This window comes from Oncorhynchus keta, chromosome 29 (genome assembly GCF_023373465.1).
Source record: "Oncorhynchus keta strain PuntledgeMale-10-30-2019 chromosome 29, Oket_V2, whole genome shotgun sequence".
In the NCBI taxonomy this organism is placed as follows: Eukaryota; Metazoa; Chordata; class Actinopteri; order Salmoniformes; family Salmonidae; genus Oncorhynchus; species Oncorhynchus keta.
The window spans coordinates 12,377,846-12,403,287 of NC_068449.1; the positions used below are offsets into that span (position 1 = coordinate 12,377,846).

The following is a 25,442-nucleotide window of genomic DNA, read 5'->3' on the forward strand; positions in this document are numbered from 1 at the left end:
AAATACTATTTGATTTGATGTATCTCACAGGAGAAAGCATCTGAGCGAGCAAAACAGCACCCCTCTGTCTCTATGTGCGGCAGGGTAGCCTAGTGGTTAGAGCGTTGGGCTAGTAACCGGAAGGTTGCAAGTTCAAATCCCTGAGCTGACAAGGTACAAATCTGTCGTTCTGCCCCTGAACAGGCAGTTAACCCACTGTTTTAACTGACTTGCCTGGTTAATAAAGGTAAAATAAAAAAAATAAAAATGTGTAGGCCATCTATCTGGTGCTGTCTGGTCCAAATGAGTATGACATTGTTGCCGGCTGTAGCGTTGAAGGCAAGGGAAGCCAGCTAGCATCTGGCCTCCCTTGATTTAAAAAAAAGTATACAAAATTTGCCAATCATTGTTGAGCTAAACTGAGCAAGCTCAAATGTGAATGGTCCTGGCACACCCCCGAAAATGTCAAGGGACGCCAGCTTGGATTTGGCCTAACTCCTATCAAATCCCATTGAGAGCATACATCATTAACAGAAAATCTGAATTTGTTGCATCTTGTTGTGTTGTTAGCCTCCGGTGGCTAGCCAGCTAGCTAAAATTGTCCCTTTCCTAAATTAGCCATGGATGGAGAAAGGGGATCCATACTGGCCAATGATTATAATAGAGATTCTGATCCAACCACTATTTCATACATTGTTGTGCCCCTGGCTCGAGAGGAAGGAAATTAGATGTAGGAGGATAATGTTAACTAGCTAATGTTGCCCATGATTGGAAGTTAGGCTAGCCAGCAAGAGTTTTAACCAGGTAGCCTAGGACAACAAATAATAAAAACATGTACTGTATGACAGAGTGATAGACTGTTTCGTGAGTCATCATGTTTTTCTACTTGCGCGAAAGCGCACACACACAGAAATCAGAAACATGGACTCCCACATCATATTTAGCTGACGTTGATTGGACAACATTGTTTTTGGTATATTTTAGTTGTTACTGTATACGACTAAGCAGAGGTGATTTTGATGTTGAAATGTTGAAGTTGAAATGGTGCTGGAATAGTGGAGGCAGCTCCTGTTTTCCTTGCGACTTACAGTAACTCTCTATGGCTCTAAATCAGGGGTGTCAAACATACGGCCCGCGGGCCGGAACCGGCCCCCAAGGAGGTTCGATCAGGCCCGCAGGATAATTTGAAAGTGGAAAAAATGCATAAAAGACATGGAATTAATATTTTTAATTCGCTGCAATTCATGGATTATCCGCTAAGGGGCGCACTCTTTCCATCAGAGTAGAAGACAAGCCGCATCACTGAGACAGACTGAAAACAGCAGACGGTATCAATGCGCCATCTGCTGCTTGTTACGACGTTGTTAATACCTTGGTCTCTACCTCTCCGCTACACCCTCATTAGCCAAAATGTCGTTATCCAAACGGAGAAAAGTAGATAAGGAGTGTAGAATTTTCAAAGAAAAATGGACCACGTCCTATTTATTTACAGAGATGCACGGAAAACCTTTGTGCTTGGTGTGTTTGCAACAAGTTTCGGTATTGAAGGAATATAATATTCGACGCCACTACGAGACTCATCACAGCGAAAAATATGACGGCTTGCAAGGACAACTGAGAAGAGATAAGATTAACGAATTGCTGGCGGGTCTGAGGAAACAGCAGTCAACTTTCATCCAGAGCCGAGAAGTCAGTGAAGCAGCGGTAAAAGCCAGCTACTTAATTGCTAGGGAAATAGCATTAGCATCGAAGCCGTATTCCGACGGTGACTTTGTTAAACGATGCATGATGAAGGCGGCTGAACTTGTATGTCCCGAGAAGCGACAAGCTTTTGCCAATATTAGCCTGACGAGGAATACTATAGCAGAGAGGATTTCGGAACTATCGGCAGATTTAGACAGTCAATTGAAACAGAGAGTCAAGTCATTTATTGCATTTTCCGTGGCAATTGACGAGAGCACTGACATCACAGACGTGGCCCAACTGGCCATATTTATTCGAGGAGTTGATGAGACATTGACTGTTACTGAAGAGTTTCTTGAGTTGGTGCCAATGATGGACACCACAACAGCCACAACAGCCGGATAGTTCATTAAATTTCAATATTTTCCTAATGTTCTTGTGCTTCTTTACACCAAAACAAAGGAAAGACATGATATTTTGGTTATTTATAGCAGAGTATGGTATAATTTTTATGGTCCGGCCCACTTGACATCTCCCTAGGCCGTATGTGGCCCACGATGCGAAATGAGTTTGACACCCCTGCTCTAAATCAATAGTTGTTTAGAGGTCTAAAAATGTCAATCAACTTGCTTGACCATGCTGTAGGTCATGTAACTGTCTGTTGCTGTACATGCAATATGCTTTGTGGACTTCACTGGACAGAGGTTGCTATCCAAGTGGCACAGCGGTCTAAGACACTAGAGGCATCACCTGGTTCGATCCCGGGCTGTATCACAACCGGCCGTGATCTGGAGTCCGGCGGCGCACAATTGGCCCAGTGTCGTCTAGGTTAGGGTTTGGACGGGGGGGTAAGCCGTCATTGTAAAATAAGATTCTGTTCTGAACTGACTTGCCTAGTTAAATTAAATAAAACAAAGGTATAGTTGAATTCATTCTGCCACTGTGACTTCTTATTGTCCTGGCCTTTAGGCCCATGTCACACGGCATGAGGGGGGGAGCTATGCCAGTGATTGTACCACGCACCACTACGGTTCTAAACTAGATTTTCCAGCAGGGCTATCCAGCAAATTAGCACAGCCATTGAATTGTTTATTTATCTAGGCAAGTCAGCTAAGAACAATTTATTATTTACAATGATGGCCTACGCAGGCCAACCCATAACCCGGACAACACTGGGCCAATTGTGGGCCACCCTATAGGAGGGGAGTGGACCAACAGTCTGATCAACTCTATGCGAAGATGTGGCGGGCTGCATGAGGCAAATGGTGGTCCCACCAGATACTGACTGGTTTTCTGATCCACATCCCTACCTGTTGTAAAAGGAGTCTATGTCTAACAGATGCATATCTGTATTCCCAGTCATGTGACATCCGTAGATTAGGGCCTAATTCATTCATTTCAATTGACTGATTTCCTTATGTGAACTGTAGTTCAGTGAAATCTTTGAAATTGTTGTTTATAAAAAAAAGTTGCGTTTATATTTTTTGTTCAGTGTAACATTACATTACAGCAGCTTTCAGCATGTTTTGTTATTTCAGTATAACAAACAAGTTGTCTCTTTTACAATCGGGGTCGTTTGAAAATGTTTATCCCCAATTTGCGGGCGTGGTCAAGAGGTATTCCTTATTATTACGTGAATATCGACTCGGGAGTATTTGTGTAACCATGTAAACAACTAAACATTTGAAAAGTAGTGACCTATGTTGATTTTGATTGACGGCAGCTTGAATAAATTCAACAATCGCCAAATAGCATTAATTTCACAAATCTACAAAATCTCAATAATGGCTCAGTATGTTTGAACACACCAATGAAAAGGGTCTACCCTTTAAGTGTGTCCTCATTGTGGGTTTGACAATTTCAGACATGGCTTGGATGAGCTGAAAATAACTTTCTGTAAATAACAGACAGGATAGACACCAGAAGATGGAATGTGTTTCTTTATTTCACCGAAGTCACAAAACAATTCACCTGGCCATGAGCCATCCTTCCTTCCATGTACTGCGATCCATCTGGAAGGGTCTATCCCAGAGCCTCCACAAAGCAGGATCCAGATATTCCACATCTCCTTAACAGCACAGGTCAGCTAATCCCTGAGACAACAATTACATCAGCTGGCCAGAGCAACACACAAATTCATTCACTCGCGCAAATATATTCTGAAAGCATGCACACTGACGCAAATACATACGCATACACAGCATGGGTGTGTACAAGCAGTTGCCGAGAAGCAGGAACACACACGCACGCACGTCAGTCACCCAGAGGGGTGGACTCAGCTTGGAGTGGCATGGTGTTCTGTCTGCCTTAAGAGGACAGTGGTGAAACCCTGTCAAACATACAGGCTTCATGCTGCATGTAAGTAGTACACAGCGGCTTCCTCCCTTCCATCTGCACTCATCTCAACGTATGTGATTGGGGATAGACGTAGTTCTTTCTGATCAGTGCCAATTAAATAAAGGAAACAAGGAGAGAAAGCCACTTTAGACTGTTAGGATGCACCCAGTCTCCCTTCAGAACAGGGCCTGTATTCATAAGGAGTTCCATAGTAGAAGTGCTGATCTAGGATCAGCTTAACCCCGGTCCATGTAAACTTAATCAATTGCCTATGAGCTAAAAGATAACTGATCCTAGATTATTACTCCTACTCCGAGAAGCTTTATGAATATGGGCCCAGGTAAAGAGATCATATGGGCTGTTCTGCAGAGAAAGTACATCTAAATAACACAAACTTGTTTGGCTGATATATATCATACTTAATTTGCAGATGCTTTTATCCAAAGCGCCTTGTATGTGGCCCATGCAATAATCATTCAAACACACAACTTAAGCGCCTAATGTATGTATGACTCAATGATATGATAGGATGCAGGCAGTATACGGAGAGTGAGGAGGTTATGAGAAGAATACATGCTCATGTTAAGGGTAAAAAAAAGTTTCTCTTTCACATTAGACATAACAGAGAAACACTCCCTGTGGTTGTCATCAACCATTACATAGTATTCAGACTGAAGACGACAACATTACAGTGCATTGTGTGTACAGGCCAGACTGAGGAAGAATCATCACACACCACTGAGCTAACACATTTAAATTCCCTTTTCTACTGCTTAGCTAGACACATGAGATAAATGCCTGTATGCCACCAGCTCTAAAATCAGGTTAACATGAAAACAGTCAGATATCAAACAAAAGCTTTCCCTTGAGAAAAAAACAATTAAATTCCCTTGACGAAAGAAACAGAATATTACGGCTGAAATGGTGAAACTGATGGAATGTTTGTTTTGTACGTGGATATCCTGGGACAGAATGGAATAGCTATGGACACCAGATATGTATATATATGTAATGCTCAACAGGGAGTGGATGTGTGACGTGTATGTGATCAGTGTCTGGACCTTAACACACCTGACAAACACACACGTCAAAGGAAAAAACACACGGGGGCATTTTGGATATTCAGATGTCCATATTCTATGTAGAACAAACATGCCTCCGACATGTAGAGTAAGGAATCACGTCGGCTCTATTCGTGGTATTTCTATCTGCAGCATTTGGCTACGGAACGTGGCCCTGGTTGAGTAAATAGGTCCCATATGGTGAGTGAGATTATGAGATGAGCTCCACCTGATGGAATGAGAGAGTGTATGAGTGTGTGTGGATGTGTCAGGTCATACTGCTCAGAGAGAGGACAGGAGAAAGAGGAGCACAGGAGGAGAAAGAGGCAGAGGACAGCTAAAAGCACAGAAGAGGAATAGGCTCAGCCCTGCCAGACACACTGCACCCAGTGTTTGCATTGCACCGGCAACACAAACACAACTAAAACCAGAATGATAAAAGACTTCACATGTTAGGGGATCTCTTTGTTAGAGTTAGCCGTTGGTCCCTAAAGTTGGCTCAGATCTGCAGCACCAGTCCTGCGGCAGAGATGTTGTCCCCTCCCCCTGCAGTCTGGTAAACATCTGTGCACACCAGGTTGGGCGCCACACAGATCTCATAGTCATCCTCGTCCCAGCAGCTGACAGGCCTGGTCTCCTCTAGAGGGATCCGCTGGCTGCCCTCCTGCCTGCTCACAGAGAATGACTCGTCCATGATGAGCCGCGCCTTGCTGGGGTCGATATCCGGTGAGCCGCACACGTGGCGGTTGGCGGTAAGCGAGGCCTTGGCCACGGCCGACATGGTGTTCTTCCACTGAGAGCCACGCGTCACAATCATGGCCTGGAACGCCAACGTGTGCACGTGGAGCCTGGACAGCGGCCGGCCTTTAGCGCTAGCTGCATTAGCGTCCACGCCGCTATCCTCATTAGCATCGCGGTAGCGCTGGTTGACCAGGCGGTAGAGCTCCCTCATCTGGTCGAGGACGGTTGCAACGCGAGGGTTAGGGTCAGAGAGTACGGTGACGTTAGAGCCCCTCAACAGGCTGAGCAGGTTGGGCAGCTCCTGCTCGTTCATCCCCAGGGAGTCGGCATTGGGCAGGACCAGACGCAGCAGGTCCCCCATTAGACCCTCATCCACAAAGCTGGCCATCTCAAAATGGACGCCCGTTCGAGGGGAGGAGGAGGAGAGGAGATTGCCCAGCCGAGAGAGCAGGTTTTTCCTCTCACCTAAAGAGAGAGCGAAAGATAAATTAGCAAAAGTAGTTAAACCAGTCTGACATCACCAAGGCCTGTTGACACAACATTGGATGCACCCCAACACACAAACACTCCCGGTATGTGCTTTCCCACGCCGACTGAGGGCCTGTGTGTCTGAGGCTACAGAGCTACTGTATAGAGGCAGGCATGTTAATCCCCTAATACCAACAGTCTGCACATCACTGAAAAACAACCCCTCAATAGCCTGCACTCCCCTCAATCTCACTCACAGCAACACAAACCACTAAAATACCAACAGTCTGTTACTCAATGGGAACCAGCACTGCTCTGAAAACAGTGCTGATTCAGGATCAGGTCTGTCCATGTAATCTTATTCATTTTTTGATCTAAAAGATAAAGCGGATCCTAGAACAACACTCCGACTCAAAGGCTTTGTGGATACGGGACCAGGCCTCCCTATTGGAGAACGAGCTTAGTGGCGGACGAGGTGTTGAAGTATCCCCTCACCCTGTTGGAAGGGGAAGCTGTCCATCATTTGGAGCCCACCCATCACCAGCAGGTCAGGATGGAAGTCCTGCAGCTTATCCTCAAAGTCCTCCAGTGCCGCTAGGTATGGGTTATGGTCATCACTGTGGACTATGTACCTGGACACACACACACAGGTTAGTGAAACAAGGCAACGGTCGTAATGGACTATATTACAGGTACTTCAGGCCTCGAATTTCCCGGCATCGACGCCCTTGTGTGGCCATAATTCCCCCTAAAAAAAATCTATGCCTTGCGGCCATTGTGCCCTTGGGCTGAATATAATAATGATTTCCCTTCGCTGAGTTCCGAAGCACCTCTCACTCACATAGCGCTCTCAGATATCTACATTCTTATTAGCCAATGCCCGTCACGTGATCGGGTCCTTCTTACATGCATTGCATGCGAGACGGTCGGCTACATATGAAGACAGACACATCGGGGATGCAATGGTGCGCTTCCTTCTTATCAAATTCCGAGGAGCATATTGTAACTGTCCACATTTACTTTGTCAGCCAACAAGATGTGTAATGAACAGCAAAAGCCTATGTCAATCTACTATCCCCCATAGTACAAAAGTTGACTTATTCTATTGGTCATCTTGTTCTGTGGAATAAGTAAATATTTAAAACATTTATAAAACCACTGTACATCAAAAAAAGCAAATGAGGTTGATGCAACAGATCAGAACGTTTAGCTTAATGTTGATAAGCTATTTCTTCACATTATAAAAATGCAGCAATGGTCACGGCAGTAGGCTATAAGCAGAAATGTTCGAAAACGCAATTAGCCGGAAAACACCGTTCTCAAAAGTGTACTGCAAATGCAGGTGGTTTCATATGACAGATGAAAATATCCTTCAGAAATGTAGAAAGAGGGAAGATCTAAAGATGCAACAACAAGCATGGGTTGTTAATATGACTAAGACGGTGTCTTTGGCTGCTGGACAGCTAAGGAATGTTGAGAACGAGAGAAATACTGGCTTCAATGGCATATGAAGAAATGTTTATAAAAGAATCCCCTTAACATTCCTATGGTTGGGACAAGGTAAGACATACCTCATAAAATGACGAAAAGCGTCCATGTTTTAAACACTTAAGTTTATGGTTCAATAGTTTCAAAATGTTGACTGCCTCCGCTCAGATTGCAAGGTGGGTGACATTGCAGTGCGCAACAGGCCTTTCGCTCCTATCAGAACGAACACTGCCTCATGTATAGACAGAATCAAGCCTTTAGATATACTACACAGTGCCTTTGGCAAGTATTCAGACCCCTTCACTTTTTCCACATTTTTTTACATTACAGCCTTGTTCTAAAATTGATTAAATAAATACAAATCCTCACTAATCTACACTCAATATCTCATAAATGACAGTGAAAACTGGTTTAGAAAAAGAATACCTTTGTTTTTTTTATTTAAAAAACAAATACCTTATTTAAGTATTCAGACCCTTTGCTATGATACTCGAAATTGGGCTCAGGTGCATCCTGTTCCCATTGATCATCCTCAAGGTGTTACTACAACTTGATTAGAGTTCACCTGTGGAAAATTAAATTGATTGGACATGATTTGGAAAGGCACACACCGGTCTATATAACGTCTCTTCCTAGAGCTGGCCACCCGGCCAAACTGAGCAATCAGAGGAGAAGATGACCAAGAACCCGATGTTCACTCTGACAGAGCTCCAGAGTTCCTCTGTGAAGATGGGAGAACCTTCCAGAAGGACAACCATCTCTGCAGCACTCCACCAATCAGGCCTTTATGGTAGAATGGCCAGTAAAAGGCACATGACAGCCCGCTTGGAGTTTTCTAAAAGGCACCGAAAGGACTTTCAGACCATGAGAAATAAGATTCTCTAGTCTGATGAAACCAAGATTGAACTCTTTGGCCTGAATGCCAAGCATCACGTCTGGAGGAAACCTGGCACCATCCCAATGGTGAAACATGGTGGTTGCAGCATCATTTTGTGGGGATGTTTTTCAGAGGCAGGGACTGGGAGACTAGTCAGGATTGAAGCAAAGATGACCGGAGCAAAGTACAGAGAGATCCTTGATGAAAACCTGCTCCAGAGCGCTCAGGACCTCAGAATGGGACGAAGGTTCACCTTCCAAAAGGACAACGGCCCTAAGCACACAGACAAGACAACGCAGGAGTGGCTTCAGGACAAGTCTCTGAATGTCCTTGAGTGGCCGAGCCAGAGCCCTGATCGAACATCTCTGGAGAGACCTGAAAATAGCTGTACAGCAACGCTCCCCATCCAACCTGACAGAGCTGGAGGAGATCTGCAGAAAATAAATGGAAGAAACTACCCAAATACAAGTGTGCCAAGCTTGTAGTGTCGTACCCAAGAAGACTAGGCTGTAATCTCTGCCAAAGTACTGAGAAAAGGGTCTGAATACTTACGTAAATGTGATCAGTTCTTTATTTTTAATACATCTGCAAAAATGTCTTAAAACCAGTTTTTGCTTTGTCATTATGGGGTATTGTGGTAGATTGATGAGGGGAAAAAACAATTTAATCAATTTTAGAATAAGACTAATGTAACAAAATGTGGAAAAAGTCAAGGGGTCTGAATACTTCCCGAATGCACTGTACATACAAAAGTATGTGGATACCCCTTTAAATGAGTGGATTCGGCTATTCCAGCCCCACCTACTACTGAGAGATGTAAAACTAAATTGGAAACTCCATTGTCAGTAGAATAGCCTTACTGGAGAGCTCAGTAACTTTCAACGTGGCAGTTCGTCAAATTTCTGCCCTGCTGGAACTGCTCCGGTCAACTGTTAGTGTGTTATTGTGAAGTGGAAACGTCTAAGAGTATCAACAGATCAGCCGCGAAGTGGTAGGCCTCACAAGCTCACAGAACGGGACCGCCGAGTGCTGAAGCACGTAAAAATCGTCTGTCCTCGGTTGCAACACTCACTACTGAGTTCCAAACTGCCCCTGGAAGGAACTTCAGACTGTTCCGCCGGGAGCTTCATGAAATGGGTTTCCATGGCCGAGCAGCCGTTTAGCCTATTTAAATTTGGCTACATTTTTAGGCGCCTCATGTCGGCATCGGTCTGAACATGAAAGGCTGTAGCCAATACCCATAGGCTATCAACAAACACTTCCATCTGTGGGCGAGTAGTATCGCGATAACACGCTAAAAAAGAAAATAAACATCCTGTTCACCCAGTCTCCCAAACGCTTGCTCATGTTGTTTTCTAAACATTCTCCAAAAACCTGTCATTGAAATTCACACTTCTACTCAATACAACACATTGAATTTAACGTCACAGTGTTCGGTAGAATACTGCATAGAATGGCTGATTTGCTCATATTTGCCAAGGCCTACCTGCAATTTGGCTGGAGGAAAAGACCTCAGTGGAGGCTGCTGAAGGAAGGACGGCTCATAATAATAGCTGGAACAAGGAACAACGCAAATGGAATGGCATCAAACACATAGAAACCGTGCGTTTGATACCATTCCACACATTCTGCAATAACTATTATCGCGAGCCCGTCCTTCCCTATTAAGGTGTCACCAACCTCCTGTGACATACATGTTTAATAACGATCTGCATGTCATTGTCAGTGAGGGGAAAACACTGCATGAAACCTTCTTTACTCTTCAGTTAAAAGACACCCACTGTCTCCCTCACTCTCATAAAAACACAACACCCTCTCTCTCCCACAAACACACACACTGCTCCCTCACTCTCATAAAAACACACCACCCTCTCTCTCCCACAAACACTGCTCCCTACTTTTAAAATGTTGGGCATTTGAAGGAGCAGCAGAAATAAATAGATTTTGATATAGTTTAGGCTTACATTAGGCCTATATGAATCCTACCTTTTGAAGCACATCTCATGAGTAGCAGACCCTTTTCCTTTCTTCATGTGTAAATCAAATGTGCCTAAAACTACTGTCAAGTTACCAGGTTGTTAGCTAGCTAGGTATCATGACTGAACAATGGTGTTTGTTATCAACCAATAATTAGCGACCCAGGATTAGTTTTAAACAGCCTGCGACATGGTGTGTGAAATTATATAAAATGCGTGCGACTCCTGGTATAAGGAAAAAACGTCCCCTCCGTTAATATGAGTCATATTCTTTTAACCATTCAGGCAAGAGAGAAGTCATTTTCTTTTAACCGTTCAGGCAAGAGAGAAGTCATTTTCTTTTAACCGTTCAGGCAAGAGAGAAGTCATTTTCTTTTAACCGTTCAGGCAAGAGAGAAGTCATTTTCTTTTAACCGTTCAGGCAAGAGAGAAGTCATTTTCTTTTAACCTTTCAGGCAAGAGAGAAGTCATTTTCTTTGCTGTAAAGCATGACAGTCACAAAGGAGTGCTCCATTTTCCCTCTGACACTCAGAGGCTGCATGACAATGACAACTTGCAGTCTACTCAGACTGGTCTGTGCCCTCAGTTATAACAGGTCATGAAATGATACAACGTATCAACATTGCTTGCTGCTCCAATTTAACAAAATGTACAAATCTAACAGAAGACTCATGATCTGGATCCCCGCTCGCCATAACAGCTAAATGATTTATAAAACTCTGACTGAGGAATAGACGTACATGAAGAGCAGACTGAGAGAAGCAGCTGAGTGAGGGCTGGTAGGGGATGCTGAGGGGAGCAGCAGGTGAGTAGGGGTTGCTGAGGGGAGCAGCAGGTGAGTAGGGGATGCTGAGGGGAGCAGCAGGTGAGTAGGGGATGCTGAGGGGAGCAGCAGGTGAGTAGGGGATGCTGAGGGGAGCAGCAGGTGAGTAGGGGATGCTGAGGGGAGCAGCAGGTGAGTAGGGGATGCTGAGAGCAGCAGGTGAGTAGGGGATGCTGAGAGCAGCAGGTGAGTGGGGGCTGGTGGGGGATGCTGAGAGCAGCAGGTGAGTGAGGGCTGGTAGGGGATGCTGAGAGCAGCAGGTGAGTGAGGGCTGGTGGGGGATGCTGAGAGCAGCAGGTGAGTGAGGGCTGGTAGGGGATGCTGAGAGCAGCAGGTGAGTGAGGGCTGGTGGGGGATGCTGAGAGCAGCAGGTGAGTGTGGGCTGGTGGGGGATGCTGAGGGAAGCAGCTGAGTGAGGGCTGGTGGGGGATGCTGAGAGCAGCAGGTGAGTGAGGGCTGGTAGGGGATGCTGAGAGCAGCAGGTGAGTGAGGGCTGGTGGGGGATGCTGAGAGCAGCAGGTGAGTGAGGGCTGGTAGGGGATGCTGAGAGCAGCAGGTGAGTGAGGGCTGGTGGGGGATGCTGAGAGCAGCAGGTGAGTGTGGGCTGGTGGGGGATGCTGAGGGAAGCAGCTGAGTGAGGGCTGGTGGGGGATGCTGAGAGAAGCAGCTGAGTGAGGGCTGGTGGGGGATGCTGAGGGAAGCAGCTGAGTGAGGGCTGGTGGGGGATGCTGAGAGAAGCAGCTGAGTGAGGGCTGGTGGGGGATGCTGAGGGAAGCAGCTGAGTGAGGGCTGGTAGGGGATGCTGAGAGCAGCAGGTGAGTGAGGGCTGGTGGGGGGTGCTGAGAGCAGCAGCTGAGTGAGGGCTGGTGGGGGATGCTGAGGGAAGCAGCTGAGTGAGGGCTGGTGGGGGATGCTGAGGGAAGCAACTGAGTGAGGGCTGGTGGGGGATGCTGAGAGAAGCAGGTGAGTGAGGGCTGGTGGGGGATGATGAGGGAAGCAGCTGAGTGAGGGCTGGTGGGGAATGCTGAGGGAAGCAGCTGAGTGAGGGCTGGTGGGGAATGCTGAGGGAAGCAGCTGAGTGAGGGCTGGTGGGGAATGCTGAGAGAAGCAGCTGAGTGAGGGCTGGTGGGGGATGCTGAGAGCAGCAGCTGAGTGAGGGCTGGTGGGGGATGCTGAGAGAAGCAGGTTTTTACTGCAGTAATTTTGCAGTGTAACTGCAGTTACAGTGCAGTATAACTGCAGTTCAACTGCATTACACTACAGTTATTCTGCAATTACTGTGTCCAAAATACCACTTTCAAAACTGCATTTTTTTTGTATGTATTTTAAAATGTTGGAATCATAAGTATCATGATGTTTTGGTACCGTGATATTACAGTGGTACCAGTATAAGATGCATCACTAGTAGGTCCACACATAGATACGCACACACACACACACACCTGTTGGGCAGACACACACCTGTTGGCCCTGCGGGCAGTGTACTGGCCCCAGGTGGCTCCAGATGGGTACTCCAGGATCAGATGGATATCAGGCTCCTCCACCACATTACCTGCAACTGGACAAACAGAGAGGGGGGTGAGAGGTGGGGGATGGAATCAAGGAGGGAGATGTTAGGTATGTAACTGTTATGAGTGTGTGTGTGTGTACACACCTGTGATGTGCTGGGACAGTACATCAGCGAAGTCAGGGCTAAAGCTCCCCCCTAACAACACGTCGCAGCCCTCAGTTGCCATTCGACCAGCCATCACTGGGGCGTTGCCACCTATGGACCAGCGGTTGCCGGGCAACTCACGAGATGTCTCGACCAGCTGACTGAACAGGGTGTTGTTCATCACAAACCGCCTGAGAGAAGAGGTGGGGGAGGAAGGTACCAGAAAAAGGGAAGGTTAGAAGGTAGAAACATTACTGCTTAAAAAGCATTACAAAACCATACCCAGAAACTTTCTACAAGTGTGTGTGTGTGTGTGTGTTGCATACATGGCCTCAGTATAATCAGATGAACCTACAGGATGACTCACAGCATCAGGTAGATTAGAGTTTCATTACGGTTAGTAGAGCCAGGGCAGCACCTGTGTGTTGCATGACTCTGGGCTTTCTTCTTCTCTACATATTAGTATCAACCAGGGTTGGGGTCACTTGAGTTGAAGTCACTCAATTCAGGAAGAGATTTTAAAAGAAATTCAAACTTTTTAATTAGCTTCTCATTTTCAGTTTGAGAATTATATATTTTTAAATGATTGAATTGGAATTTCAGTTTACTTCCTGAAATTGACTGACTAATTCTAAGTGACCCCCAACCCTGGTATCATCAAGCCACAGTGCATCAGTATACACAGACTGACAGCTCCATGGTGAGAAAGGAACGCAGACTGTTTTCATTACAACTTAGTTTCACACACTGAGCACATAGCTATGCTACACTGCAACATCACAACTGAAAAGGGAGCTAAGCATTGAGAGAAAACCAGAGCCACGTTTGGCAGCTAATTTGCTACTTGTTGGAACAACCCACATTTCAAACAATAAAACTGGACACCCTGCCTCTGTTTTGGTAAAAATATGAGGGATGGGCCTGGAGAAAGGTAGGTATAACCACTCAAAGGACTGATCATCCATGATATCAAAATTCATTGTTGCAACCATATTTTGAGGCTAAACAAGTGTTGGTTTACATTTACAATGTTTACAAACATTGAAGTAAAATGGGATTATATTTTGGTTTCTGTTGAGGTGTGACCGTTGAACCTAGCTCTGTCAAATTGGTTGTTGGCCAATACTAGACAGCCATTTTCAAGTCTGCCATAGGTTTTCAAGTAGATTTAAGTCTAAACTGTAACTCGGCCATATAGGAACATTCACCGTCTTCTTGGTAAGTAGCTCCAGTGTAGATTTGGCCTTTAGATTATTGTCCTGATGAAAGGTGAATTAATCTCCCAGTGTCTGGTGGAAAACAGACAACCAGGTTTTCCTCTAGGATCTTGCCTGTGCTTAGCTGCATTCTGTTGTTTTTTTTTATCTTGAAAAGCTCCCCAGTCCTTAATGATTACAAGCATATGTAACGGATGTGAAATGACTAGCTAGTTAGCGGTGGTGCGCGCTAATAGCGTTTCAGTCGGTGACGTCACTCGCTCTGAGACCTTGATAGTTGTTCCCCTTGCTCTGCAAGGGCTGCGGCTTTTGTGTAGCGATGGGTAACGCTGCTTCGTGGGTGTCCGTTGTTGATGTGTGCAGAGGGTCCCTGATTCGAGCCCAGGTAGGGGCGAGGAGAGGAACGGAAGCTAAACTGTTACCCATAACATGATGCAGCCACCACAATGGTTAAAAATATGGAGAGTGGTACTCAGTAATGTGTTGTATTGAATTTACCCCAAACATAACACTTGTAGTCATGACAAAAAAAGATTCAGTATTCATTTAGTGTCTTGTTGCAAACAGGATGCATGTTTTGGAATATTTTAAAAAATCATGTACAGGCTTCGTTCTTTTCACTGTGTAAATTAGGTTAGCATTGTGGAGTAACTACACTGAACAACAAAAAACATGTTGTGTTGGTCCCATGTTTCATGAGCTGAAATAAAAGATCCCAGAAATGTTTCATATGCATAAAAAGCATAGTTCTCTCAAATTGTGTGTACAAATTTGCTTACATCCCAGTTAGTGAGCATTTCTTCTTTGCCAAGATAATCCATCCACCTGACAGGTGTGGCATATCAAGAAGCTGATTAAACAGCATGATCATTACACAGGTGCACCTTGTGCTAAGGATAATAAAAGGCCACTATAATGTGCAGTTGTCACAACACAATGCCACAGATGTCTCAAGTTGAGAAAGCGTGCAATTGGCATGCTGGCTGCAGGAATGTCCACCAAAGCTGTTGCCAGAGAATTTAATGTAAATTTCTCTTCCATGAGCCACGTCCATGTCATTTTAGAGAATTTGGTAGTACGTGTAACCACGCCAGCCCAGGACCACATCACGGTTCTTCACCTGCGGGAACGTCTGGGACTAGCCACCCGGACAGCTGATGAAACTGCAGGTTTGCACAATGGCCACTGGCACGCTGGAGAAATGTGCTTTTCACGGATGACTCACAGTTTCAACTATACCAGGCAGATGACAGACAGCGTGTATGGCGTTGTGTGCACGAGCGGTTTGCTGATGTCAACGTTGTGAACAGAGTGCCCCATGGTGGCGGTGGTATGCGCATGCATAAGCTACTTACAACCAATACAATTTCATTTTATTGATAGAATTTTGAACGCAGAGATACGGTGACGAGATCCTGAGGCCAATTTTCGTGCCATTCATCCTCCGCCATCACCTCCTGTTTCAGCATGATAATGCACGGCCCCATGTCAAAGGTCTGTACACAATTTCTAGAAGCTGAAAATGTCCCAGTTCTTCCATGGCCTGCGCACCCAGACATGTCACCCATTGAGCATGTGTGGGATGCTCTGGATCGACAGCGTGTTCCAGTTCCCGCCAATATCCAGCAACTTCACACAGCCATTGAAGAGGAGCAGGACAACATTCCACATGCCACAATAAACATCCTGATCACCTCTATGTAAAGATGTGTTAAGCTGCATGAGGAAAATGGTGGTCACACAAGATACTGACTGGTTTTCTGATCCACACCCTTGTTATTATTTACAGATGCATATGTGTATGTCCAGTCATGTGAAATCCATAGATTAGGACCTAATGAATTTATTTCAATTGACTGATTTCCTTTTATGAACTGTAACCCAGTAAAACCTTTGAAATTGTTCCGTTTATATTTTTGTTAATTGTACAATGTTGTTGATCCATCCTCAGTTCTCCTATCACAGCCATTAAACTAACTGTTTGGAGTCACCATTGGCCTTATGGTGAAATCCCTGAGTGGTTTCCTTCCTCTCCGGCAACATTTAGGAAGGACGCCTGTATCTTTGTAGTGAATAGGTATATTGATACACCATCTGAAGTGTAATTAATAACTTCACCATGCTCAAAGAGGTATTCAAGGTCTTCCTTTTTACCCATCTACCAATAGGTGCCCTTCTTTGTGAGGCACTGGAAAACCTCCCTGGTCTTTGTGGTTTTCACTGCTCAACTGAGGGACCTTATAGATAATTGTATGTGTGGGGTACAGAGATGAGGTTGTCATTCAAAAATCATGTTAAACACTATTATTGCACACAGAGTAAGTCCCTGCAAGTTATTAAGCACATGTTACTGTTGAACGTATTTAGGCTTTCCATAACAAAGGGGTTTAATACTCAGACTCAAGACATTTCAGCGTTTCACTTTTAATTCATTTGTAAAAATGTCTAAGTACATAACTCCACTTTGACATTATGGGATATTGTGTGTAGGCCAGTGACACAAAATCTAAACGTATAACTTTCTGAAGGCACTGTATGTATCATTAATGTAGCAACTGCAGACTGCCCCTTTAAACAGAAATGGATGATAACTGGAGTCCAAGCCAAAGACTGTTGAGAAGGTGTGAGACGAACGGCGTTACACTATTAATTATGATTAATGCCTTAGTCTACAAGGTGTGGTAGCGTATCAGGATCTCGACTGAGTGTGTACCCTGCTAACACCATGTTGTTCCTCAACTAGAAATATCCCCCCTGGTCTCTTAGTTTCACACACGCGCGTGTTTCTATGCGCCTTTGCCTTCTAACTTTGTCCTTCGGTTATTTAACACCACGCAGTGCTTGGCACTCACTCTGCAGCGGCTCCCGGGACGAAGAAGTAAGCGAAGCTCTGTGCCAGCTGATCAGCGTTCTCTATGTAGTCATGATGGAGAGGCTGGTCTGTGGGTGGCAGGCCGATCTTATTCAGCAACCTCACCCCGTCCACGAGGATGTCTACACAACCCCCTAAACCTGGAGGGAAAGGAGAAGGTAACAGTATATAATACTGTAGAGAATCACAACACAACCCCCAAACCTGGAGACAGAGAGAGGAAGGTAACAGTATTTGGGAGGGAACATAATTCGATGCCCCCTGCACAGTACCCATTCCCTGCAGTGAGCTCACTATGTCTGTACCCCCCCCTTGCCAAAACAAAATCATTACTGCAAAGTCACTCATAAGTGACTCATGTATACTCACGTAGCATAATTGCACTCATGTAACTAACTGTGTATAACAAAAGGCTTGTGCAAGGAACAGGAATCACTGATATTGAATTAAACAGTTGTGCAACAGCATTATATTCAAGGTTCAGAGAAATAGGGATGTGCAATACTGAGTATATGAGGGGTGAGATTATGTCTGGCCTATGCCATGATGTCTCCCATTCCTCTTGGGCTGTATAACCGCCTAGCGGGCACTGGACCGTCCACAACAGCAGGGCTCTTCAGAGAGTGGTGCAGTCTGCCCAACGCATCACCGGGGGCGCACTTCCTGCTCTCCAGGAGACCTATGCTACACCCGATGTCACAGATAGGCCAAAAAGATAATCAAGGGCATCAAACCAAGGGCATTAAACACCCGAGCCACGGCCTGTTCACCACTCTATCATCCAGAAGGCGAGGTCAGTACAGGTGCATAAATGCTGGGACCGAGAGACTGAAAAACAGCTTCTATCTCAAAGGCTATCAGACTGTTAAATAGCCATCACTAGCCGGCCTCCACCCAGTTCCTGAACTTAGTCACTGTCACTAGCCGGCCACCACACTGTTACTCAACTCTGCACCTTAGAGGACCTATGTACATAGACATGGAACACTGGTCACTCTAATAATGTATACATACTGTTTTACTAATTTCATATGTATATACTGTATTCTAGTCAATGCCATCCTATTTAACTATTGCAGTACATATACTATTCTATCCTATGTATTATGAAGATATACTACATATTCTATACTACATATTCTATCCACATACTGTCCATAATGTCTATATATCCCATCACACACACACAAACATTTATACTCTGGACTCCAACATTACACATCCTAATATTTCAATATTTCCATTATTTTACTTTTAGATGTGTGTATTGTTGTGATATAGATATTAGTGCATTGCTGGAGCTAGAAAAACAAGCAATTTTTGCTACACCCGCAATAACATCTGCTAAATATGTGTTTGCGACCCATAAAATGTGATCTTGTCTCTAATCTCTACATTACTCCTTGGACCCAGATTCGTGTCCAGATCTCCACAACCTTTACTCAGTCTAGCCATGTGTCTGCAGAGATAACTGGGTGGGTCAGTATGTTGGTAGATACTGGGACAAGTTAACAGTGGCTTTTGGTGCCAGAATGCAGAAAAACTGTTAACACTTGTGACAGTTACAAAACTGGATGCCTTTAGTAGTCTCCAAATACCTCAGGGCTCTCTCGTATGTAGTGTGTGTAAAGGAGTTGTATGCCTAAATGCAGAGATAACACATGCTTGTTGCCCCAGAGTCCACAAAGAGTGTATATACTGATAGCTGTTCATCACTGGTTAATGGAAAACTAGTTAGGCCTAAACCAACGACAACTAACTACATTTCCCCAATACATCTACTATACATTACTGGATTGGCAAGTTAATGTAACAAAGAACAGTAAGAAACAAATGGGTCTGACTGACAATGTCAATGATAACAAAACATTCCAGCTAGGCGACTTCCCTAAATATTATGGTACTTGGCTCACTAGCTAGCTAAAGCTACATAAAACCACAATATTTGAAAATGGTTTCATAAAAAGATGGTGGTGCTTGCTTTACCAGATTGTAGCAGTTTTACCAGTTTGTATACCAATCCAGAACCCCATCCAAAATGCATCACCTCTCCTGCGCATCAAAGCAAGGTTACCTAAACCAGAGATAATACTAATATACATGGCTAAATTGAGCTAGCTAACTGATGTTAGGCTTAGCGAGCTGGTTATACAAGATTCTCACCTATCGCCACCCTGGGTCTGGCGTTGTTAATCCCCACTTTGCTTTCAGCCCGCAGCAGGGAGGACAGCACTGTGTCCAACCGGTCATCCAGCCTTGAATCCCCGGGAGGTCGGAACCAGTACGCCAGCAGAACCATCGCAAGAGACACTGCCGTCCCATACTTCATGAATGAAAACCCGCTTCCTCGCTCCATGGCCAGCAGTGGCTGCGGACTCGCCAGTACTCCTACAGCAGCAAGGACGAGAACAGTGCTAACTTGGCTTGCAAACAAACTGTATTTAAAAGACAAGTATCCCCGGGATGGCAGATGAGTTGGTGGTTTCAAGCGAGTATGCAGCAGGGTCAACAGTAGCTGTGGAGGGGGAGTGACAACAATGCGGAAGTAGCAAGCTCGGGGCGGGAACATATTCTTCGGTCGTCACGAGTTACCACAGCCCTAAACCCCGCCCATTTCTACAATTTCCCTTTTTAACATGTGATTTTAAACCAAACACTGACCTTTAATCACACTGCTACATTTATGCCTAACCCTAACCTTAAATTAAGACCAAAAATCACATTTTTGTTTTCATACATTTTTATTATATAGCTATTTGTGGCTGTGTGGTAGTTTGACAGTATTTCCAGGGATGGGAATAAATTACAATGACAAAATACAATTGCAAAATATCCTAAAAACCAATGTATGAAAATAAAATATAAGATCATTTTGCAAATGTAAAAATAAATGTTTTGTCACACCCGTGGTATTCGGTATGTTATAAACTGGGTGGTTCGATGCGTCGTGCTTGGGAACAGCCCTTAGCCGTAGTATATTGGCCAAATTCCCCCCCACCCCCGTGCCTTACTGCTTAATTATAAACTGGGTGGTTCGAGCCCTGAATGCTGATTGGCTGACAGTCGGGCATATGAGACCGCATACCACCGTTATGACAAAACATGTATTTTCACTGCTTTAATTACATTGGTAATCAGTTTATAATAGTATTAAGGGACCTTGGGGTTTGTGGTATATGGCCAATAAACCATGGCTAAGGGCTATATACAGGCACTCCACGTTGTGTTGTGTGAAAGAACCGCCCTTCGCCGTTGTATATTGGCCTTATTGCTTAAATATACCACGGCTGTCAGCCAATCAACATTCAGGGCTCGAACCCCTCAGTTTATAATGTTATTTATTTAACTTAGTTGAATGCTCTGTCACTCTGGATAAGAGCGTCTGCTAAATTACCAAAATGTTAATGTATATGTTTTGGGGCGGAGCTCATTAGAGTAATACTCAGCATGCTTTGCAATTGTTAATTTTTTACATATACATTTAGTTAATTTAGCAGACGCTCTTATTACATCATAGTGCCATCAGATTTTTGATGCCAATGTAGGGTGAAAGGGAGCCACAAAATTGTGAACCACTATAAATAAATGGTATAGAAAAGTATTTTGTATTTTGAAAATACAAATTACAGTTTGTGTAGTTCAGCCCAGTGTAATACAACACACAAAATACTCAGAAGTAATTAAAATGTCTATTTGAAATTAAAACAACAGAAATACTACCCATCTCTGAGTATTTGTAGTAGATTTTCACCTACTCATGTAGACAAATTAAGTTTCTAGCTAATTTTGGATTACATTTCTGTTCAATTGTGAAAACAACGTTGTATCCATTGGTTGAATCAGTGGTACCTGAGGTCAGGTAAGTGCGCACAACGTTGTATCGCCCTCTTGCGGTGACTCTACTAGACATAGTGTTCTACTCCAATGGTTCGCAACCTTTTTTGCTTACTGTACCACCAACTGAATTTTGCTCTGCCTGGAGTACCCTCTCATGCATGAAGTACCACCTCATGCACATTTTGACAGTAAGCCTATGGCCTCATGAGTCCTCTCAAGTACCCACCGTGGATAGGCCAAGTACCCCTGGTTGGGAACCTATGTTCTACTCTGCTTAAGTGGTGGAACACACATACACACGTTTTGAGCCGTTTTATTCATACCTTTCAAACGGGCATCACTATCACTTTCCCTCCACAAAATGTGAGAAAAGGAATAAAGTAAGTAAAGTAAATATTTGGTCAGCTTTTTTCCATCTTATTTTAATATTTTTTTTCCCTCATAACAAAATACAAAACATAGCAAGGAATAAAAAAGAAACAAACAAAAAAAGAGGTTTTAGTCCATGTTACAAAATGCTAAACATTGCCTCAGACAGTACAAGTCAAATACTTGAAATGTGTCCATCCACTAGCACTTAGACAAGCAAGTCTCACTTCAATCACCTGCTGTTTTACAGAGCATGCTGTCCTTAATCATTCTAATTGTAATCTTTAATGAAAGTCTACCTAAAACTAAAATTTGACATTGACAATTCAATTGTTTGTTGAAAAAAAAATCATTTTACAACATAACATGTTGCCCTTGCATTAGACTTGATTGAGAAGGTGACCACAGTCCATTCTGTTGTCCATCTCATTTTAAAACACACGTTAAAGACATGACTCATAAATAATCAAGGGGAACAAAATAGTGCCTTATGGAAGCAAAAATAGAAGATATTTACATGACAGTCAAGCTAGGTTGGGCTGGCCTGGATCCATGGTCCTCTGCTCTCTATTACGCCACACTAACACACCATAGTTATGTCAGGCCAGGGGTGTATTCAGAAGTTGGAAACAGAAAACGGAAAACATTTTCCCCGAATGGAAAATGTTTGCAACGGAAACTGTAGTTTCTATTGGACATATTCCGGTAAGTCCCTCACCGTTTCGTTCTGTTTGGTTCCTATCGAATACACCCCAGGTTCATAATACTACAGTACCTTAACAAAGTATTCACAGGCCTACACACAATACCCCATAATGTCAAAGTGGAATTATGTTTTTCAAAATGTTTACAAATTACATAAACATTTCAAGTTGAAATGTCTTGAGTCAATTAGTATTCAATCCCTTGGTTATAGCAAGCCTAAGTAAGTTCAGGAGTACAAATTTGCTTAACAAGTCACATAATAAGTTGCATGGACTCACTGTGTGTGCAATAACAGTGTTTAACGTGATTTTTTAATGACCACCTCATCTCTGTACACCACACATACAATTATCTGTCCCTCAGTCGAGTTATCTGTCCCTCAGTGAATTTCAAACACAGATTCAACCACAAAGACCAGGGAGGTTTTCTAATGCCTCGCAAAGAAGGGCACCTATTGGTAGAAGGGTAAAAAAGAAAAAAATCAGACGTTAGGGACATCAGGGATATCACCACGAGGACAATGGTGACTTTAAAACAGTTAGAGTTTAATGGCTGTGATAAGAGAAAACTGAGGATGGACCAACAACATTGTACTTACTCCACAATACTAACCTAATTGACAGCGTGAAAAGAAGGAAGCCTGTACAGAATAAAACATGTAAAAATGCATCCTGTTTGCAACAAGGCACTAAAGTAATACTGCAAAAAATGTGGAAAAGCAATTCCCTTTATTTGTCCTGAATACAAAGTGTTTACCGCTCTTCATATTTTTAAGCTTAGTGGTGGCTGCATCATGTTACAGGTATGCTTGTCATCATTAAGAACTGGGGAGTTTTTCAGGGTAAAAAATAAACAGAATGGAGCTAAGCACAGACAAAGTCCTAGAGGAAAACCTGCTTCAGACTGCTTTCCACTAGACACTTGAAGAAGCTTGAAGAATTTTGAAAAGAATAATGGGAAAATGGAGCTCCCAAATGGCGCAGCGGTTTAAGGCACTGCATCTCAGTGCTAGAGGCGTCACTACAGACCCGGGTTTGATTCCAGGATGTATCACAATCGGCTGTCCCATAGGGCGGCGCACAATTGGCCCAGCGTTGTCTGGGTTAGGGTTTGGCCTGGGGGGCTAAGCCGTCATTGTAAATAAGATTTTCTTCTTAACTGACTTGCCTAGTTAAATAAAGGTTACATAAAATAAATAAATAAAAATGTTGCTCAACCAGGTGTGGAAAGCCGTTTAGAGACTTACCTAGAAAGACTCAGCTGTAATCACTGCCAAAGGTACTTCTACAAAGTATTGACTCAGGGGTGCGAATACTTACAATGGGGTAAAAAAGTATTTAGTCAGCCACCAGTTGTGCAAGTTCTCCCACTTAAAAAGATGAGAGAGGCCTGTATTTTCGTCATAGGTACACTTCAACCATGATAGACAAAATGAGGGAAAAAAATCCAGAAAATCACATTGTAGGATTTTTAATGGATTTATTTGCAAATTATGGTGGAAAATAAGTATTTGGTCACCTACAAACAAGCAAGATTTCTAGCTCTCACAGACCTGTAACCTCTTCTTTAAGAGGCTCATCTGTCCTCCACTCATTACCTGTATTAATGGCACCTGTTTGAACTTGTTATCAGTATAAAAGACACCTGTCCACAACCTCAAACAGTCACAATCCAAACTCCACTATGGCCAAGACCAAAGAGCTGTCAAAGGACACCAGAAACAAAATTGTAGACCTGCACCAGGCTGGGAAGACTGAATTTGCAATAGGTAAGCAGCTTGGTTTGAAGAAATCAACTGTGGGAGCAATTATTAGGAAATGGAAGACATACAAGACCACTGATAATCTCCCTCGATCTGGGGCTCCACGCAAGATCTCACCCCGTGGGGTCAAAATGATCACAAGAACGCTGAGCAAAAATCTCAGAACCACACGGGGGGACCTAGTGAATGACCTGCAGAGAGCTGGGACCAAAGTAACAAAGCCTACCATCAGTAACAGACTACGCCACCAGGGACTCAAATCCTGCAGTGGCAGACGTGTCCCCCTGCTTAAGCCAGTACATGTCCAGGCCCATCTGAAGTTTGCTAGAGAGCATTTAGATGATCCAGAAGAAGATTGGGAGAATGTCATATGGTCAGATGAAACCAAAATATAACTTTTTGGTGAAAACTCAACTCGTCGTGTTTGGAGGACAAAGAATGCTGAGTTGCATCCAAAGAACACCATACCTACTGTGAAGCATGGGGGTGGAAACATCATGCTTTGGGGCTGTTTTTCTGCAAAGGGACCAGGACGACTGATCCGTGTAAAGGAAAGAATGAATGGGGCCATGTATCGTGAGATTTTTAGTGAAAACCTCTTTCCATCAGCAAGGGCATTGAAGATGAAACGTGGCTGGGTCTTTCAGCATGACAATGATCCCAAACACACCGCCTGGGCAACGAAGGAGTGGCTTCGTAAGAAGCATTTCAAGGTCCTGGAGTGGCCTAGCTAGTCTCCAGATCTCAACCCATAGAAAATATTTTGAGGGTGTTGAAAGTATGTGTTGCCCAGCAACAGTCCTTAAACATCACTGCTCTAAAGGAGATCTGCATGGAGGAATGGGCCAAAATACCAGCAACAGTGTGTGAAAACCTTGTGAAGACTTACAGAAAACGTTTGACCTCCGTCATTGCCAACAAAGGGTATATAACAAAGTATTGAGATAAACTTTTGTTATTAACCAAATACTTATTTTCCACCATAATTTGCAAATAAATTAATAAAAAATCCTACAATGTGATTTTCTGGATTTTTTTTCTCATTTTGTCTGTCATAGTTGAAGTGTACCTATGATGAAAATTACAGGCCTCTCATCTTTTTAAGTGGGAGAACTTGCACAATTGGTGGCTGACTAAATACTTTTTTGCCCCACTGTATCTAAATGCGATTTTTCTGTATTTAATTTTCAATACATTTGCAAACATTTATAAAAACCTGTTTTCACTTTGTCATTATGGGGTATTGTGTGTAGATGGGTGAGTTTAAAAAAAATGATTGAATCCATTTTGAATTCAGGCGGTAACACAACAAAATGTGGAATAAGTCCAGGGGTAACAATTTCTTTTGAAGGCACCTTCAATAATGAGCCTTTGTCAGTCAGTTTACACTGCTTATACACCGAGTAAAAAGATGAGAGTTGACAATAATAACTCTTTCAACACACAACCCCACTCTAGGCTATGTATCACACGACTGCTGAAACAGTAGACAGTAGTAACATTTACTTCAGCCTGATTTAAATGCTTCTCTGAGAAGTCAGGGTTATTCTACTGTGTTGGTCCCAAAATACATTTAGGCCTGATCTACAGTTC

At 43.7% G+C, this 25,442-nt stretch overlaps 1 protein-coding gene across 1 annotated transcript; it reads right to left on the minus strand.

Moving 5' to 3' along the window:
• Positions 1-3,585: 3,585 nt before the first annotated feature.
• LOC118375282 (ADP-dependent glucokinase-like) lies at positions 3,586-19,734 on the minus strand. The gene is made up of 6 exons (XM_035761797.2): positions 19,340-19,734; positions 17,157-17,316; positions 13,088-13,278; positions 12,895-12,991; positions 6,765-6,901; positions 3,586-6,266 (listed from the first exon to the last, which is right to left on the minus strand). Exons 1-6 carry the CDS (start codon positions 19,530-19,532, stop codon positions 5,560-5,562), a joined length of 1,485 nt encoding a protein of 494 aa, XP_035617690.1. The 5' UTR covers positions 19,533-19,734; the 3' UTR covers positions 3,586-5,559.
• Positions 19,735-25,442: the final 5,708 nt, after the last annotated feature.